General features: G+C 39.7%; 2 protein-coding genes across 5 annotated transcripts; both read right to left on the bottom strand.

Moving 5' to 3' along the window:
- Window positions 1-597: 597 nt before the first annotated feature.
- On the bottom strand, window positions 598-8,642 carry ccsapb (centriole, cilia and spindle-associated protein b). Of its 4 annotated transcripts, none has more exons than XM_015051215.1 (5): window positions 8,540-8,642; window positions 5,975-6,339; window positions 5,809-5,892; window positions 3,795-4,009; window positions 598-3,727 (listed from the first exon to the last, which is right to left on the bottom strand). In XM_015051215.1, exons 2-5 carry the CDS (start codon window positions 6,330-6,332, stop codon window positions 3,545-3,547), a joined length of 840 nt encoding a protein of 279 aa, XP_014906701.1. In that variant the 5' UTR covers window positions 6,333-6,339; window positions 8,540-8,642; the 3' UTR covers window positions 598-3,544. The 4 variants fall into 4 exon arrangements, with proteins under 4 accessions (XP_014906701.1, XP_014906699.1, XP_014906702.1 ...); XM_015051213.1 differs by having other exon boundaries at window positions 5,975-6,348; window positions 8,540-8,631; XM_015051216.1 differs by lacking the exon at window positions 8,540-8,642 and adding an exon at window positions 6,441-6,707.
- Window positions 8,643-10,791: 2,149 nt separating this feature from the next.
- On the bottom strand, window positions 10,792-14,579 carry acta1b (actin alpha 1, skeletal muscle b). The gene is made up of 7 exons (XM_015051238.1): window positions 14,472-14,579; window positions 13,565-13,701; window positions 12,912-13,236; window positions 11,920-12,081; window positions 11,641-11,832; window positions 11,371-11,552; window positions 10,792-11,270 (listed from the first exon to the last, which is right to left on the bottom strand). The coding sequence occupies exons 2-7, from the start codon at window positions 13,691-13,693 to the stop codon at window positions 11,127-11,129; spliced, it is 1,134 nt and encodes a 377-aa protein (XP_014906724.1). The 5' UTR covers window positions 13,694-13,701; window positions 14,472-14,579; the 3' UTR covers window positions 10,792-11,126.
- Window positions 14,580-19,348: the final 4,769 nt, after the last annotated feature.

Raw genomic sequence — 19,348 nt, 5'->3', positions numbered from 1 at the left:
AAACAATGATTATTTTATGATCAAATCATCACAAACTAAAAACCTCCCACTGGATCTCAGTGGGAGATCCACATTTCTTCCTTCCACTAAGCTTTCTATAGATATACTTGAAGTAAAACGTAGCTGTCTAAGAAATTACTCAAGAGTAAAATAGTATTTGGTAAAAAGATAATTACTAACTGATCAAAACAATTTAATATTTAATTACATCATTAGTTGGACCAAAATATTAAGCTATGTGAAATTTTTGATATTTTAAGAACCAACATAAATAATTCATATTAACATAAAAAATAATTCATATTAACATAATTACAAAACAACAAAAACAGGCAAAGGAAAACATTTTCCAAATCATTTTTTCCCTTTCATCATTCAGTGAAGTTACGGTACTCACATTGGATATCTGATACTTTATAATGAAGTAAAAAACACATTGTAGTAAAAATACTCCTAAAAGTATCAAAAAGTTCCTCAAGAAGTTTCTATTTGCCAACTCTGGCTAATAGAAATAATCAATTCAGGTTTAAATTCTGTGTAATAAATCTCCACCTCTCTTTATTTGCATTATTAAAATACTCAAAACTGATTTTTTTTAATCAAACTGTTTTATTTAGATGAACCTGAACAGGAAAACCAAGTTTTCAAAAGCTTACAATGTAAAAAAAATGAAACTTTTTATTTCCTCCACTCTGCTCAAATAGGCTCAAATCTCTACCTAAAGATTTAAAAGGGTAAAAATGATCAGATTTAAAATCTTAGCAGTTTTTAAAGTGTGATCATTTGAAAAGGTTGGTATATTTTGATGCTGCCAGTCACAAACTCAGCAATGTGGTAGAAAAATGTTTCACTAAAAGCTTCAGGTCACATGACCCGACGTTCATCTTTCAGTCATTTAAATGTTTGTACAGATTTTGTGAAAAACAGAAGAAACTGTGAAAGTATTACTGTAGAAACCTAAACAATAAACATTTTCTGTTTCTCCGCATTTATCTGAGAACACAGAAAATCAACTGTTTTTAAAGTGAAATGGTGCACATAATTACAGACTAATAATGAACATGATGCTACAACAATGACGAAAAAGAGATTAAAACAGTCTTCCCACCGTTTCTAATGTTTAACTTCTGTAAAATATTTGATCAAAAGCAAAATATAGTTTATATTTATAAGTTTCAAGTGTAATCATGATTAAACAGTTAATGTGGCAATACAAACTAGTTTAAGTTAACAGCAACCACAAATATAAAATATTAAAAATAATTACAACATTTCATATTAACACAAGTAAACTATTAATATTTACATCATTTTTTTCACATTCAGTGACAGAAATCTCAGATTATAATCTCTGTTATACTTTGGACTGGATCTAAGCTGACCGTATCTCACACACTAAATTGATCATTTTGTTTTTTTCTGGTAAAAAAAAAAAAGTTACATGTGGAAAAAGATCTAGAGTGACCCTGATTAACACCTAGTTAAGAAAATGTTTTACAATCTTTTAGTTTATTTTAAATTAAAAAGGACGCAATCTGCCTGAAGTTAAACCAGCAGTCTTAATTTATGAACAATAACAGATGAAGGAAGACAGCAAAAACCCAAAAGGAGACAGAAGAAAGAATAAAATCCCTTAAAGATGGTGACGACAGGAAATGTTTCAAAATGTCAAGGAAGCAGGTATGAGTCTAAATAATTTGAGAACATTTCTAAATAAAACCAGGTGTTCCTGGTGCATTCTGGGTATTTTTCCCCGCTGACGAGCCTCTTCCAGGCAGATGGAGGAAACTTTCTGTTCCTTTTATCACCACATCCAGAACCAACATCGTTACAAGCTGTAATTCAGACGATATAAGAAAATCGTGGAGAGAAAGAGAGAAAAAAGTGAAATTAGTGACCGGTTTGCAACAGGAAAACAAAATCCAAACTGTTTATATCTTCTTTATCATAATTCCAGTTAAACCACAATAAACAGATTTAGACACTCTGCAGGTTTTATTACAAATCAGAAACGTTACAGTCATGATGATAAAGCTAAGTTAGTTTAGCTGTTGAAAGATTTCTGAGGTTTGATGAGCTCTGTGCAGCATTCAGAGTTCAACAGTAACTAGTTACATTTACTTGAGTTACCTTTTTGAAAAGAAAAAATTTACTTTTGGGAGTATTAAAACAGATTTGGTTGGTTCTGAGAGGAAAACAGCGCTGTGTGGGTGAGGAAGAAGCAGATGGATGAAGAGCTGCTCACCTTGACGTCAGGTTGGGGACTGCAGCGCCTCCTGCTGGTCCTCTCCTAAACTAATTCAAACCTGCTCACCTTACTCTTGCTATATGTTGCCTCATCACTCCTCCCTAACAAAACGATGAGTATGTAAACTTCTGGCCAACACTGAATCCTTGAATTATTGTTTATACAAGTTCAAAAGTTTCTTCAAGAACAGGAATCTTCATCCGATTCTTTTACCCAGGAGTCGCTCCTCTGTAGATCATCATCTCCATAACAAAGTGGTCCTTTTACTGGATGTCTTAAAGGATTTGCGTCAAAGTATGGCTGTAAGATTCAATGTGAACTACTAACACTAATTTCAATGTCTGGCAAAGCTTCATTTGAAGGGATGTGCATAAGACTGAATGTTATAAAATTTAATTTGTTAATGCCATTTTTAATGCAAAGTGCAATTAAAACGTTCATTTAAAGTCATTATTTACCAAATGAAACTTCATTACAACAGTCATAAATAGTCATATGTGGAGGCGCGTCAAGTACTGCGCGATTTGAAGCGTTTCCAGTGTTTGATGCGTTCAACGCTGGAAAATCTGAACTTTAGCCAGTCGTAGTTTTGCATTTTCCGACGTGATCTCAGAAAAATAAAACTATGGAGAATAAACTAATTGTCGCTGTTTGCTCTCGTCCTGTAATCTACGACCAATCGAGCTACGACTACGCAGACAGGAATAGAAAGGACTTGACTTGGGAGAGGATCAGGAAGTTGGGATGTGGAGTAAGTTATAACTATTTGAAAAATATTTCCCCGGATTTGATCCATCCAAATCCGTCCAGCAAAAACGTTGAAACACGTTAAATAAACGTTGTATTTATTTAGACGAAACATGCAGGAGACGGTGGAAGAGTTTGAGGGACATGTACGCCAAGGAGTCTCCTCTAAACCTCCGACTAGAGCGACTGACATCTAGAGCAAAATGTCAAACGTCTGACTCAAAGTACACATGCGTCAAACTTGAAGCTGTCGACGCGTTTTTGACGCGCGTAACGCGTTTGGTGTGAACGCACCACTATGCACACCCCTTCAAGTTCAAGTGTTACCAAATGTCTTTATGTGACAAAACTTCAGTTCGTCGTAAAACTACCAAAACTTTTCTTACATGATTGTCCTCCATCTTGTATAAAATCCCTGAGTTTGAGATGTTTTCCATGAAGACAAGTCGCAGTGAGACTTAGAGCTCGTAAAATGTGCCATGTGTCTGAACTTCCGCTGTTTCTAGAGGCAGGAATGATGGCTGTTGGTGCTGATGTTCTGCCGCTGTCCTATCGGGAGCGAGCGGAGAAGCAGCGCATGTACTCAGTGAGCCAGGGGTTGAACTCGGGTTGAACCACCATCTCGGCTTTATTTGGGTCCGCTGATTTGGCCCGACGCCGCCCAGGTCGCCGGGACTGGATCTGCCGCTCCACCTGCCGTCTGGTCTTTGCACGCAGAGCCGATTCATGAATCTGTCCGTGAAACGACCGGTTATATTTCATGTTTAGAGAATGACAGGTACACCAGGCATTACGTCACCTCAGCAGTAGAAGCTGCAGGACCGACGTTGTGAGTCTTCCTATTTGCGATGTTTGCATCCTTCTCTCCTGAGCCATACAGAGCGAAAGCATGGCGTTTCTCCTTTGTGTCCTCTTTGAGCTGCCGTACAGGCCTCACGCGCTGGGAGCGCCAGGCTGGTCTCGTTGATTTGGAGGGTTTTCCTTGGTGAGGTCGGGCTGCTCTCGTCTCTTTTTCTGGAAAATGAAAAGAAAAACTTTAACAAATCCTAACCTGGGGCTGGACAATAAATCAGTAACAGTATATATTGCAATGCACACATGATCAATACCAACACGTTCGATAGAATTATCAATAATTTCATTGGATTCTGATCCAGAATCGTATGGCATTCTGGGAGATGTAGGAAGAGGAAAGACTTTAACTGCTCAAACTAAAGGTTGGTGGAATCAACTCCCTCACTCGCTCTTTGGTTGCCTAGCAACTCTCTCATTCTTTGGTTACCTAGCAACAACTTGTTGAGCAACTGCCACAGCAGCAGTTTACATTTTCTCCACTGCTGCCTCATAACTACTCAATAATAATAATAATAATAATAATAATAATAATAATAATAATAATAATAATAATAATAATAATAAACACAATAGCATTAGGTGAAAACAGAGAATTAAACAGGAAAGGTCACACCACTAGTTTGGCCGGGTTTCAGATATTTAAAACAAAAAAACTAATCAATATAGTGAATTTGAACCAGGTGAAGGGAAAACTATGCCATTTGAGGAGTTTTGTGTAAATTCCATTTAAAAAAACAAACGTGTTTTAATCATATATTTATTTATTTATTTTTTCTACATTTTTGTGTAGAATATATATAGTTTCAGTTTTGAAGCTGATTTTTCTGTATCAAAAAACAAACATTTACAGCGACAGGAGTATCAACTGGTTTAAAAAATGTGTTACATCATCTCAGACTGATCCGTTTCCCATAAAGTTTAGGTTTTTTTTGTTTGTTTTGTTTTTTTGCACAAAAAGCAGAAAATGTTTTCAGTGGTGAGAGGTTCTGACTAATCTGTTTTTAGATATTTTTTCATTTATTCTGTCTTGTGAAAAAATTTCATCAAAGGCTATTTTATATTTGACTTGGCAGTCAAATATCTTAATCCTTTCCATGGAGTGTTTTGCAGAAAATTCAAATTACAAGTCACTTTTTCAAGTCAATATCTACATGCAGGAAAATGAATTTATTTCTCTTATTTTTTCAGTGTGACTGTCTAACTATAGCAAAATTACTCTGAAACCATTTTAAGCTAATTATTCGTTTTCTGATATTCAGTGAATAACAACACAATTTTTCTGTTACAACCAAAATGACTGTAAACATTATTGCTAAAAAGAAAAAAGAAAAAGGTAAAAACCTGAAATATTTTCCCTGAAAAGAGGCTTGTTGACAATAACATAAAGTACTGTATTCAGCAGAAATGTTAAGGGTATGTGTTTTATCTGATTAATTCAATACTAATTCAGAGATACATCTGTTTTCCTACCGACTAGAATGAAGATCAAAAATTAGGGGCGCACTAATTACAATTTTCAGGCCGATTTCTGATTTCAGATCTCTAAAAAGCCTTACTTGCCGATTCCAGTTTTGGCTGATACCAATCACTTTTTGTCTGAAATGCTGCTAAATATAGCAGGAAAGTCACTGAGTTTTTAACAATGGAGTGACTGTTTAACTCCAAACATGCAAAGGTGACCTGGTGGGACACTCTGTCAGTCAAACCTCTCTCACAGGAGACAAGAAGAGGACAACGGCTGATTTTTAGACCGTTGCTGAGGTAGATCAGCTTAACATGCAAGTAATGACCGATCAATGATCTCCCAAAATTAAGGAAAACAGTGCTGATAAATCGGTGCACCCCTATCAAAAATATAGCACACTATATATAAACATAATAAAGTTGGAAAGCTTCTCTTAAATTGTGTGATACTTTAGGTACTCGGCATTTTAAAATGACATTTGACAATAGCTTACCTTCGTCTCTGAGTGGAGCAGAAAACTCCTCTTCCTCTCCCTGAACTGCTTTGTTTGACTCCCTGATATCGTCACACTGTGAACCTAAGCAGTGAGTCATATCACACACAATAACAGGCAAACATCACAGCATGATGCTATATTACTCTTTTAATTGAACGCTTACTGTGTGCTGAGGACTGTGGGTCAGGCCTGATCTGCTCCTCGTTCTGGACAGCACGTCTAGGTCCGGCTCCGGTGGTTCTGGTTTCCTGCTGTCTGCCCGTCTTGACCCCCTCGGGCTCCTCTGTTTCAGCTCTGCCTCCGCCGGCTTCAACCTGGTTCTTACTGGGGTGAGGAGGGCTCCTTCCTCCCGAGTCCGAGTCGCTGTCAGAGCCGTTCCAGAACCAGGGGTTGTGTGTGTTCTCCAGCAGCCTCCGGGTCAGCCTGTAAGCCAGCAACTCTTCATAACACTTGGTGTAAGTCTCCCATTTGGGGTCTTTGAACTTCTTCATGTACTCTGAGCGGATCCTTTTAGTCACCATCTTGTCCCTGTTTAAACATAAAAAAGGAGCAAAAATAAACCAAAGACTTTATCACAATAAGTCTATAGCAAGAGTGACAACAGTGTTGTAACAGCTAAAACTCCTCACACCAAGATCTTTGTTTATCACCGCCAGACATTTAAACCATACCAACAACAGTTTAAACCAATAGCAGCACAGGATGCCGTTCAAGGACCCGCCTACTTTCTAACTGATGGGCTTAAAGCTCGCTTTTCGGGCAATAAAAACAGAACCAGAGTCCGGTTCCAATGAAACTGTGAAGAATGACATCTGCTTTCTAAATCTTTCAAAATATCGGCTACAAGGATAGCGAGGAGTCTGTCTGCCATAACTACGTGACTATCAGAAATTTCCTGAACGCGGTGACGTAACTCTCATTTCTTCCTCTGATTGGCTGCCAAGATTACGTCGACAACAGATTCGAATAGGTTTGTTACCGTAATTTCCATTTAGTAACTGTAAGCAATAATTTGTCAGTCACGGCTGGTGAATATTTTTAATCAGTTATAGTAAAATTAAGCATAGTAGTTTCTGAAAATTAATATTTATTTTTTCTATATCATTTACGGCAGCCAGATAATTTTTTTACACTAGGAATAGTCAGAATACTTTCTAAAATATATATACAAAACTTTTTCAAGGCAGCAATGAATGAATACATGGACAATACAAAACGTCTCCTCCGTCATAAAAGAGAACTCGACATCGTAACCCGAAGAAGATGGGCTCAAAACAAAAGCAACATAATTAGTAAAAGAAAAAGAGAAAAGGAGAAGCACAGCCATAAAACATTTATATGCATAGCACACACATATATACACAATAAATACTTTATCATTTTTTAAAATATAAAATAGCCTTAGAAGAAATCTTTTCACAAGACAGAATAAATGAAAAAATATCTAAAAACAGATTAACAGGCATTTAACAAATAAATCTTAACTTTAATCAAGCTTTTGAGAAAAATATAGGCTACTACGATTGATAACATTGACTGATTTTACTTTTGTAGGGAATTACATTATGTGACAGTAGCTTGTATTTGCACTGCCTGTAGATGATTGTACACAGAGAAAAGAGTGAGACTATGCTGTGTGTCCATATTAGATTTACTTAAAAGTTGAAGTTCAAGAAGTTTGTGCATAATTATTCAGAAGTAAAGAAGATTTAGTTGTTTGATGTCTGTTAATCTGTTTTTATAGTATATTTTTCATTCATTCTACCTTGTAAAACAGACCTCTGGGTAAGTTATTCATTTGAAACACTTTGTAGAATAAAAAAACACTTCTTGTGAAGGTAGGATATCTCTGATATCTCTGATAACGCCACAAAATATATTTTCTTATCTGTATGGACATGCAGAGGTTATTTGGATAGCTGATAACAAACCAAGTCCAAAGAGTATAATGATATTATAAAATATCTATTCTGGATACAAATTTTAATAATTTAATAGATCCCCAAGAACTTTTGCTGTCACTTCTGAAGATTTGGAAGAAATAAATTCACGAAGATGAGGCAAAAGTGGCATTATGAGGTACTTTGACCGAGTTTATCTCCAAAAATGTGCAATAAAATTATAAAATATTCATTGTGGACACAGAATTTGGATGTGGAAGAATGTGTAGATGTCATCCATTTTTTATAGTTATGCTTCATTCCTATTTTTATCTCCTACAAGCTCCCCCTACTGACCTATTACCGTAATGCACCATATATGCGCGACGATGGTCTTTAAGAGAGAGCTGGCTTGACTTTACATGCAAGTGTCGACTCAGCTGACGCCAGTCCACCAGCTCGGGTACGAAAGAAATCATGTAGAACGACTATTTTTAACACATCCACCAGGAACCATTAAACATGTTTCTGGTTTTCTATATGACACACATTGGCTCAATGCAGTGTCTATGTTCTCCTTTTAAAGTATGCACAGTTTGCTGTCATTAAAATAGCCTGCATGTTGTGCAGCGCAACCTTTTAATAACAAATATATCACTGTTATGTACAGTCTGCACGTCAGATTAATCATGGCACCATGGAGCGCTGTAATCGCCTGTCGGCGGCAGCTCCGGTACCAGCTCAGTAAATCCATCAAACACTCCGTCCAGTCCACAACAGTTGACCTGCTCGACGGGAGCGACTCTTGCCTGCACAGATCTAATTTTGTATACAGTACACATACTTACTGCGAGCTCGGATGTCAGGAAGCGGCCCAGAACAGATGGTTCTGCTGTAATGACACAGGACTTAGCTCCGCCCACCGGCGAGGACGCTTTTAAAAAGCCAAACACACCCCCGCAACAGGCGCTTTATCCCTGTTTTCTGATGCTCAGTTTTCTCCGTTTGAGCTTGAAATGTTTAAGTGTTTAGGTGACTGATGCTTTGAATAATAACGTTGCCTTTTTTTCCCTCCTCTTTTTTTTGTATCCTGTGAATTTAAGAAAGTCGTTTCATATCAGCTGCATCTGTCAGTGCGAGGCAGAGATGATAAACCTCCTGTTGTTTTATCAGGCTCCCCCTCCAGAGCTGCGTAGTAACTAGTTACATTTACTCAGTTACATTGACTTGAGTAACTTTTTGGATAAAATGTACTTTTATGAGTATTTTTTACTACGCTGTACTTTTTACTTTTACTTGAGTAATTTTATTATTAAGTATTTTTACTCTTACTTAAAATGTCTGGATTTTCTACCTACTGAATGAAAAACAAACATGTTTTAACTAAAAAATCACCAGATACAGACACACACAGTTTTTTTTAAACATTTTTAGAAGTTTTGTATTGAGAAAAATATATATTTGAAAAAAAAAAATACAGGTTTTGTTTTTTTGTAATTATGTTATTAATATGAATAAATTTGATATTCAAAATACCCAAATTCCCACATAACTTTATATTTTGCTCCAGGTAATTTTTAAGTGATTGGTACTTTCTTACTCTTACTTGAGTAATTTTCTGGACCCTCTGCCCCTCTCGGATAACCTGGTGAGCTCATATTCATATAAGGCAGAGCTTGCGGAGAGGGTCCCTCTGAACACAGTATGCTTTCGACTAAAAATGGTCCGGGGGCCAGGGAGGAGCATGTGGCAGCTCGACGGGATTCCGGAGCGGGTGTCCGGTGTCCCAGCGCTACTGATCCGGGTCGGCTATAACAGCAGAGCCGCTCCTGTTGCGCCTGTTGCCTTTGCGCATTCCTGCCAAGTGCTATTCTGAATGTGCGTGTTGAAGATGTTCCCACTTTTGTGACCGAGCGGTCCGCCAATCACAACTGATGATGAGGTGACGCACCTTCATCCCACATATCCGTCTCTCTGTCTGACATGTGGCTTCACTACTAAGTCATTAACTCCACTGTTTGTTCCGTAAGGTTGGCAGTCTTATCGCAAATGCCACAACATTTGGTCAGGTTGTGTAGTTTGGTGATTTTTATTCTTGCTTTTTATGAATGTTTTCGTCTGACATTCATGAAGAAATTTAAAAATGTAAAGCTCTGGAATAAATGAAGAGCCCACTGCACTGAAAACCTCCCGGCTATTCCACCAAATACTGATTTCTGAACTCTTCCTGAGCTAAAACATCAGTACTGTTATTTATAAATGATCATGAACTTGTTTTCTTTGCATTACTTTAGGTCTGAAACCTCTGCATTGTTTTCGTTATTTTCACCATTTCTCATTTTCTGCAAATAAAAACTACATTTTTGCTTGGAATTTCAGAGACATGTTGTCAGTAGTTCATAGAATAAAATAACAATAACAATGTTCATTGTTTTCAAACCGTTTTCAATTAGAAATTTGGACACTTATGGTGGAAACCAGATATTGTTATTTTTGAGGAAAAAATATGTAATTTCTTATAAGAGGTTAAAAGTCAGTGACGGATTTTATTGGAAAACCTTTTTATGTTTTATGCTGCATGTCGGTCACTAATGTAGTTATTTTTGTGTTCAAGGGTCATGTGGAGGAATTGATTAATTGATCGATTCAGTGATGATGTTGATGTTTGATTCTCTCAGGTTCAGATGAAACTCACTTCCACCAAAGGAAAGAAAATCAAATTTACAAATATATCAGATAGGAAAAAAGAGAAAGTGAGCTTTTGATCGCTAAAACCGGCATTTAAGAGGTGAAAAATTAAGAAAATTTCTACGTTTTTTGGAGAAATGGAACTGACAATTTAAGAGTTATAATATCAAACCATTTATAGTAATATGTTCTGCATGTTAAGAACTGAAGTTAAGCTCAGAATTTATTGTTTTAAAAAAGGAAAAGTCACATTATCTTTTTGTGGCAGTTTTTAAAATTTTGTCCAGATTTATGACAAATACTCCAAAAGTTCAGCTCTTGGTTTAACTTTAGGTCGTTTTTAAAGGAAACCCTGCATTTTTAGTTTCTCCACCTTCCCATTTAAGAGAAAACCAAGGCCAGGGGCGAAAAATACCAAATAATGGACTTTAATAAATTATCAATATGTATATACACTTACATTCACATGTGTTGGGCAACATGTCGTTGTTATTTCTTTTTTTATTAAAGTTTTTTTGGTGTATGCATGGTTCAGTGGTTGTTTTCACAGCCTTTCTCCGTGCAACACAAACAACAAACAGCTATGAAATATGCAGATTTTAAACCAATATAAATTGCATATGGATGTCAACGGCGCAAACAGCCAGTCCATTGACAGCAGAGTGTTGCTGTGCCGCAGAGCTCTTCCTTCCTCCTCGCTCGTTCTCCAGGCTGCCGGTGGTGATGGAGAAGAAGAAGATGGAGGATTTAGAAGCACTTCCTGTGGACAATGCTGGGGCCGGCCTCGTCGTACTCCTGCTTGGAGATCCACATCTGCTGGAAGGTGGACAGGGAAGCCAGGATGGAGCCACCGATCCAGACGGAGTACTTCCTCTCGGGAGGAGCAATGATCTAGAGAGAGGAAAGGAAGGCGGCGGGAGTTTAGTTAAAAAACCAGTCAAGAAGCTGAAATTTGTTCGTAAAAAAAAAAGTTGTGATCTGGTTTGTTTACCTTGATCTTCATGGTGCTGGGAGCCAGGGCAGTGATCTCCTTCTGCATACGGTCAGCAATACCAGGGTACATGGTGGTACCGCCGGAGAGCACATTGTTGGCGTACAGATCCTTACGGATGTCAATGTCGCACTTCATGATGCTGTTGTAGGCAGTCTCATGGATGCCAGCGGACTCCATTCCTGGTAAGGTGAGAGCGCAAGTGTTAGGAGGACTAACGTGGAGTCATGGTTGCCATTTTAAGATGAAGAATAAGAACATTTGGAGTACCGATGAAGGAAGGCTGGAAGAGAGTCTCGGGGCAACGGAACCTCTCGTTACCGATGGTGATGACCTGACCGTCGGGAAGCTCGTAGCTCTTCTCCAGGGAGGAGGAGGAGGCAGCGGTCGCCATCTCGTTCTCGAAGTCCAGGGCCACGTAGCACAGCTTCTCCTTGATGTCGCGCACGATCTCACGCTCAGCTGCAGGGAGGAAGATCCATGAGTTATTATTCAGAGAGCCAAAGAGCGGCGGCTGTCAGTAAACATGCGCTAAGGTGAGTCCCTCACCGGTGGTCACGAAAGAGTAGCCACGCTCAGTCAGGATCTTCATCAGGTAGTCGGTCAGATCGCGACCAGCCAGGTCCAGACGCATGATGGCGTGGGGCAGGGCGTAACCCTCATAGACTGGGACGTTGTGGGTCACACCATCACCAGCATCCAGCACAATACCTGAGAGGAGGCAAGAGGGTGAGGTTAGTAAAGCTCGAGTAATCCTAAAAAACAAACAAACATCTCAAAACTACATAACATGATGTGACGGTATGTGCATAGATTCTAAAAGAAATTCTGTGCGTAAAGGCTGTGCCTACAATTGTCCGATCTGAAAAATACTCAGGTAGTTTGTGTGTATCTTTGTGAGGAGTTGCAGCGGAGAAAATCTCGAATGATCCTTCAAAAAAAAAAAATCTTAAAACTATTAAACATAATTCGACGTGTTGCGACTAATGTAGGTGCGTAAATATTCAAAGAAATGTTTTGCGTAAAATTATCCATTCTGAAAAATACTCAGGAAAAATGTGTATCTTTCTGAGGAGTCGCAGCGTAGAAAATCCCCAGTGATCTTAAAAATGTATATATCTTAAAACTGTAGATGGGATGCGACTAAAGTCTGAGCGTGAATATTCAAGGAAATGTGCGTAAAGTTATCCAATCTGAAAAAATATTCAATTCTTTGTGAAAAGTCGCTTCTGAGTTGATGCAAGAGGATGAGTTTAGTAAGACTTAAAAATAATCTTAAAACTATTAAACAACGATGTGACTAAAGTATGTGTAAAAGTATTCAAAGAAAGGTGCGTAAAGTTATCCAGTAGGTAAATTGTATGGCTCTTTGTGAGGAGTCGCTGCGGGAAAAAAAATCCCGAGTCATCCTGAAAAGAATCTTAAAACTATTAATCATGATGCGACTAAATTATGTGCGTAAACATTCCAAGAAATGCTGTGCGTAAAGGTTTCCAATCTGAAGACTCTTTAGGTAAGTTGTTTGTAGCTGTTGTTCTCACCAGTGGTACGGCCGGAAGCGTACAGGGACAGCACAGCCTGGATGGCCACATACATGGCGGGGACGTTGAAGGTCTCAAACATGATCTGGGTCATCTTCTCCCTGTTGGCCTTGGGGTTCAGGGGGGCCTCAGTGAGCAGGGTTGGGTGCTCCTCGGGGGCCACTCTCAGCTCGTTGTAGAAGGTGTGGTGCCAGATCTTCTCCATGTCGTCCCAGTTGGTGATGATGCCGTGCTCGATGGGGTACTTCAGAGTCAGGATACCCCTCTTGCTCTGGGCCTCGTCGCCGACGTAGGAGTCCTTCTGACCCATACCGACCATGACACCCTGGAGGAGGAGGGAGGGAGAAGGTTATCCATGGGGGTGAGTGCAGAGGAACGACCTTTGTGCGGCTTCGCATAGCGATCATTGCGTAAATGTGCCAAATAACGGCGTGCGCCACAAAGACAGCACAAGTGACAAATTTAGTCTCAGTGACTGAGCCGCAGTTACACGGCTCACTCTGAGAAACTAAACTTAAACATGATGCTAGCCATTAAAATATTTACTAATATCTCTGCTTTTTATGTAGGTAACAGGCTCAGGTGCCATAGTTGCTACTACTAGTTTCTATTAAAGTCTAATAATTTGGAGGCTTTTCTTCTTCGTTGGTTACCTGGTGACGGGGGCGGCCGACGATGGAGGGGAACACGGCCCTGGGGGCGTCGTCTCCGGCGAAGCCAGCCTTCACCAGGCCGGAGCCGTTGTCGCACACGAGGGCGGTAGTCTCATCGTCGTCACACATGTTGGCTTCTGTCACCCAGGAGAGAAACAGGAAGATCAGAGCGCACCGAGTCACCTCACCGTGTGGGAATATATGGATTAAATCCACGCGCAGCCTTTAAGGAACCCGCAGATTTCCTTCAGATTAAAACGACTGCGTTAATTTGACGTCTAAATTACTAAAGATAACTCCAAGGATTACAAGAATTGGGAGAATTATGCCGTTAGGAATTATAATAGGCTTTAAATGGAAAATTAAAACACTATTTGATTAGATTTAATAGACAAAAGCTGAATAGTAAATTTGACTTTGACAAAAAAAGGGATGTTTTATTATGTAACTGGACATCATTTGTGCAATTTAAAAATTAATTTCGAGGAATTTTAAAATCACATTTGGGTTACCTGTTCCCTCGTTGTTGTCTGAGGAAACATACAACAAAGCACGTTGTGTGTTTTGATCTAAAAATACTTTTGAGGAATTTTTAAATCAAAATTTGGCCAAAATGAAGCCAAAATGTTGACTTAAAAATCCTCAAAATTAAAGGCAAATACCGTGAGGAAACAGGTAAGGCCAACAGTAACTTTGCGCTTAATCAATGCCAATTATTACTTAGGGTTAGTCTTACAGTTTCAGATTCTTAGACTGTAACTATTCCTCTTTATCGTGTGTATTTTTCACAAACTATCTGGTCCTACATGTTCCCCGGACGCTCCGCCGGTTCTCTAAGGCCTACAGTCTGCGGCTCCGACCGGGACGAGAAGCTTCGGAAAGCGGCCGATCCTCGCAGGAGTCTTACCTTAGGTGTTTGTCTGCGGCTCGGAGAGAACGACCCAACCAGTGCTGCTGCTGAACCAGCTGGAGTCCTGGCCGCTGCCCGTCCGCCTTTTATACCGAGAGTCCACCATTCACAAAGCTCAGCACTGGCCCCCATCCCGGCCATCGGCCATATTAGGATGCTGCCAGGCACCGGCGGCGGGAGTGGGTGGGTGGGTGTGTTTGCGGGGGCAGGGGGTTCTGGTGGGGTGGCTCTCATTGATGGGGATCCAGAGTGACGCTGGGCGCCCCCAGCGAGCAGAGCGGGCGCTCCATGTATGGGCCTGTCGCCCTGACCTCCCTTCGAGCCCCGCAGACCCACCTAGACGGCCGTATAAGGAGCCGCCGCGGGCCGCCGGGAGGGTTTCTAGGGGAGATGCCAGTTGCTGCCAAGCAGGGTTATAGATTTGCTGCTAGTAGGCCTCATCCGGCCTTAAAATGGGAAAACGCTTCCCTCATGCGAACCGATTTAGGCCGCAGAGAGCAGAGCCGGGATGGTCCCGCTGAGGCTGGTGGATTCATGGAAATTAACTTGATGAAAACTTTTAGGGATTTTCTTACGTTTCTAATCATGAAACGTGATGAATTAAACTCCTTCAGGCTTTATAAGACAATTCAAGCCCTCTCACTCACTCACTCACTCACTCACTCACTATGCACTGATTTCCCTCTGCAGAGCGATTCACACTCATCCCACCTGCGTACAGATGCATTTCATCCTCTGAATTAATTCAGCGCTTCATTTTTTTAAATCTTTTTGCAGAGCACATGGCTCAGTAAGAGCTGGACCGGCCGCCAGCTGAAACCTTATCCTCCTGCAGAGGAGCCTATACTCTGCTCTGTCACTGCAGCAGCAGCCGGAATAATTATAACTCTGCTGGAGGTGGTGGAGGTGTGTGTGTGTGTGTGTGTGTGTGTGTGTGTGTGTGTGTGTGTGTGTGTGTGTGTGTGTGTGTGTGTGAGAGAGAGAGAGAGAGAGAGAGAGAGAGAGAAAGAGAGAGAGAGAGAGAGAGAGAAATGTGGAGACTGTGTACATGTGCGCACATGCTTGTTAGTGTGTTGAAGTGCAAAGATGGCTAAGTGTTCAGAGAGGAGGAGGATGGGAAGGACAGAATTATGCTTCATTTCATTTAATTTCAGTCCTTTGATTAGGACAGTGCACATTAACCTACATTAACATAACCCAGAGGAATGTAAATCAGCTCAAATTCAACCTTTGCACAAAAGCTAAACTGTTATAGGACGGCTGTTATTTGGGAAACTCAACTGGAAAAATTTAAAGACAGCCAGACTCATCAATCAGTCTTTACTTTTTAAATTCTTGGATTTGTGTATGGCTTTGCATTTAAGATTTAGGGCTGTACTTTTACTAGACCACTCAGGAATCTTCATTCTCATTCGTTTTACCATCCAGGGATGTTCATGTTAGCTCCTTCACGTCCCCTCTGGTCTTGATCTCTCCTCATTTGTTTCTGTTTTTTTGTCGACAAAACGAGGACAGAAAGCTTCCAGAAGTTTCCACTGGTTTCTCATCAGATCAAAAAATATTTCCCATGAGTCTTTGGGACAATCAAGACACTTTTTGTGTGTATATAGGATGAGTCATTGTTTTCCCGTGATTTTTGCCCTGGATGCCCAGGTTCTTTCCTATTATTAAATCATAAATGTTGACCTTATGGAGGTTTAAACTTTGAACTTTGCTCTTTTGGGACACAGTGGATGTCGCCTCATTTGGCTCTTGGAGTTTTATTACTGCTCTGTGGTTTCTCCGTTTGTGGATTTCTATTATTATTTTGCCTCTTCATAACCAGGAAGTACTACCGAAATAAAAAAAACACAATAAATCAGAACTATTAATACAAGTAAAGTCAAAGTAAATGACACTCTGATCCTTTTCCGTCCGATCAATGTGAATGTTCTTGAATTTCTTTATGATCTCTCAGCCTACTTCATGCTGTCAGACAGGTCCTGTTCTGCTTCTGGCTTGTGAAATTGAGCTTAACTTTTTTTTTTTTTTAAAGGGATTAACCAAACTTAATTCATGATTTAAGAAGAGCAGGTCGTCAGGATAACTTCTTCTGATATGAACTTTGATTCATAAAGTCAAAGTGCGACAAAGAAGCACAAACAGAAGAAATCCCTACACTAACAAAATATTTTCAAAAAGTTTCTAGAGCAAATATTTCAGTGTTAAGACAAAAAACAACTCAGCTCAATAAATCAGGTTGTTTTAAATCAGTAATTATTGGATTTAGATATAAAAAGTGTCAGTTTCACGAACACATTTCTCACTTAAGCAGGAATAATGTTTCCCTGCAAGTGAAACTAGTGCATTTTATCAAGAATTACTTAGTTAAATTAAGCTTGATGAGAAGTTACCTATAAGTTAATTTTGTGTTATTTCAAGTGTACGAATATATTTACCAATACTTGGTGATATTCTGTGTTTTTGCAGTGTAAGGTTTCTAATCCCGGGAGCAGGAGGAGGCGATAAACTCTCTAAATGCTGGTGGATGGGAGCTAAATGGGTGAGGCCTCCTTTGCACTGCATGGATTAGGAAATGTGTGTTTGCAGGGGGGGTTGGAGCTCAGAGGCTGCAGAGCGAGAGCCGGGCTGAGCTACTTTTATGCACTTGTTGTGAGCCATTCTGAACCCGAGGGCCAGAGAAACGCCTAAAATGTAAAGGGGCTGGCAGTTGTCGGGGAAGGAGTCCCGGCGGAGGGGGGGGCGGAGGTCACAGGGGCCGCGGTGGGGGAGGAGGAGAGCGAGGCGCTGTGCGCAGACAGAGGAAGGTGGAGGAGTGTGTGCAGCAGGTGGCGGAGAGCATGAGTTCAGTCTGAGCGACGGAGAGCAGCAGATTTACGCAGGACGGGCAGAGATTTCCAGGATCGCTGATGCAAAGTGATTTTTTTAAGAGCTTGTTTGGTTACTGACTTCCTGTTCATGTCCTCACAGGTTTAACGTGGCTGAAGGTTTCTGGACGAACCCTGAAGAGACAGAAAGATCAAACCGGTTCTCCTGGAAGAGTCCCATCTCTGTGCAGCATAGCAGCTTCAGTGGACTCCTCTGATTTTCTTTCCTTTTTTTTAAAAGAGAAATTAATTTTTTGAGGCGTAAATCTTTGACTTTTTTTTGCAGAGGGACTTGGACAGGAATATCTTCAGGGATTTTCCTGAATGACTCCCTGATTATGTTATCGACATGCTAAAAATCTGCTTTCATTTTATGAATTTAGAATCAGAAACTGTGTAAATTTACCTATAAACAGTGGGTTTATATTTATATGCAGCCCTGGAAAAATTAAGAGTCCACTTAAAATGATCAGTTTCTCTGGTTTTACTTTTTATAGGTAAATGTTGGAGTAAAATGAACATTGTTCTTTTATTCTATGAACTACTGACAACATGCATCTGAAAATCCAACCAAAAATTTAGTATTGGCAGACAATGAGAAATGGCCAAAATAACAAAAAGATGCAGAGCTTTCAGATCTCAAATAATACAAAGAAAACAAGTTCATTAGAAACAATATTAATGTTGTAAAGAGTTCAGAAATATTAATATTTGGTGGAATAATATAACCAGGTTTTCAATCAGAAAGTTTAATTTTAGTTTCATCTGATACTTTGTTTACTATCAGCTGCAACAACATGATTTGCTGTAAAGAGAAAACTCTCTTATTCCTTCCACTCCTCCATAAGAAAAAAACTATGAATTAAGAAATGCTGGTTGTTACTGATAATTGTTCTCATTTTATGATCTTTACATGTAGAAAACTATAAAAACTCTATCCTTCCTCTTCTTCACAATTACTTTGGAAGAGATTATTATTTAGAAAATAATAATAATAATAATAATAATAATAATAATAATAATAATAATAAAGCAGATCAAAGGTTGTGGTTGTAACCTGACAAAATGTTAAAACAAACAAACAAAACAAAGAATAATTACAATCACTAGATTTTGCAAAAACATATTGAGTCTTCAACAAACTTTGGTTCTGGTCCAGATGGGACAACAACATCTTACATACATTAGTAGAGATCTGTCAACAAACCTACTCAGAGCTGAGTTCACGTTATGCGTCTCATCTGTTTTATTTTCAGACAGCAGCTCCGGGCTGAAAGTGGCGCCATCTGCTGGCAGTCTGAGAAACTTCTCTTGGTTTTCTGTTTTTGTTTCATAGAAATTAAAAGTGCAGAAGACAAGAGTCGCTCTGACAAGATGCAGTAACTATTTTTAACATGTAACCGGGTGGTTTTACTGGAAAACATAGTTGACATCCAGTGGTTGTAAATTCCCACCCGGTTTGGGCCCTTGAACACATCTAGGCCCCGTTCCCCACCTTCACTTCCGTTCACAGCCTTGTCGGGCTCATTAAGAGTATATAGGCACCGGGTGTGCACGCCAATCTGTGTGTGTTTGTTGGGTCCGTCGTTTGAGTTGGCTCTCAGGTCAGATGAGCGCTGGCGCCGTGCTCATCGGGTTGCTGTGAGAGTGTTTGGATCGTGGACATTTAATACTGGTAGGATAAATGGATTTTTATGTCACTACTTTACCTGTCTATTATTGTCAGCAGATGCGTCATTGTTTTCTTTTGGTATTGCAGATTGCTGCTGTTGCCTATTATGCTCCCACAAACCATACAGAACCACAAATATCGCAGAACCACAAGCGATGCATAGCTCTTTATATTTTTTATTAGCTTGCTGGGCACAGCCTTAGGACTGGGTTGGGGCAAGGTGGGGTTTGTTTTCTTTTGTCTAACATTATTTTGTTATTTTGTGTTTCTACTAATTTGGTTTGCATTTGTTTTTGGTTCCAATTGCTTCTAGTCTCGTCCTGGGTTTTTGAGCC

The sequence above is a fragment of the Poecilia latipinna genome, unplaced genomic scaffold (assembly GCF_001443285.1).
Source record: "Poecilia latipinna isolate Pla-1442-1.1 unplaced genomic scaffold, P_latipinna-1.0 Scaffold1036, whole genome shotgun sequence".
Classification (NCBI taxonomy): Eukaryota; Metazoa; Chordata; class Actinopteri; order Cyprinodontiformes; family Poeciliidae; genus Poecilia; species Poecilia latipinna.
The sequence above is the reverse complement of the archived record's forward strand: the minus strand, read 5'-3'. Positions and strand labels throughout refer to the sequence as shown.

Bases quoted from the DNA above. Each gene is read 5' to 3' on its own strand.
- ccsapb (XM_015051215.1), bottom strand. From the start codon at position 6,332: ATGGTGACTAAAAGGATCCGCTCAGAGTACATGAAGAAGTTCAAAGAC. The intron at 5,893-5,974 runs GTAAGCGTTCAA...CTCACTGCTTAG, and splicing joins CCCACAGTCCTCAGCACACA to GTTCACAGTGTGACGATATC. The intron at 3,728-3,794 runs GTGACGTAATGC...TTTCACGGACAG, and splicing joins CTGCAGCTTCTACTGCTGAG to ATTCATGAATCGGCTCTGCG.
- acta1b (XM_015051238.1), bottom strand. From the start codon at position 13,693: ATGTGTGACGACGATGAGACTACCGCCCTCGTGTGCGACAACGGCTCC. The intron at 11,833-11,919 runs GTGAGGGACTCA...TCCTCCCTGCAG, and splicing joins CTACTCTTTCGTGACCACCG to CTGAGCGTGAGATCGTGCGC. The intron at 11,271-11,370 runs GTAAACAAACCA...TCCTCTCTCTAG, and splicing joins CCAGCACCATGAAGATCAAG to ATCATTGCTCCTCCCGAGAG.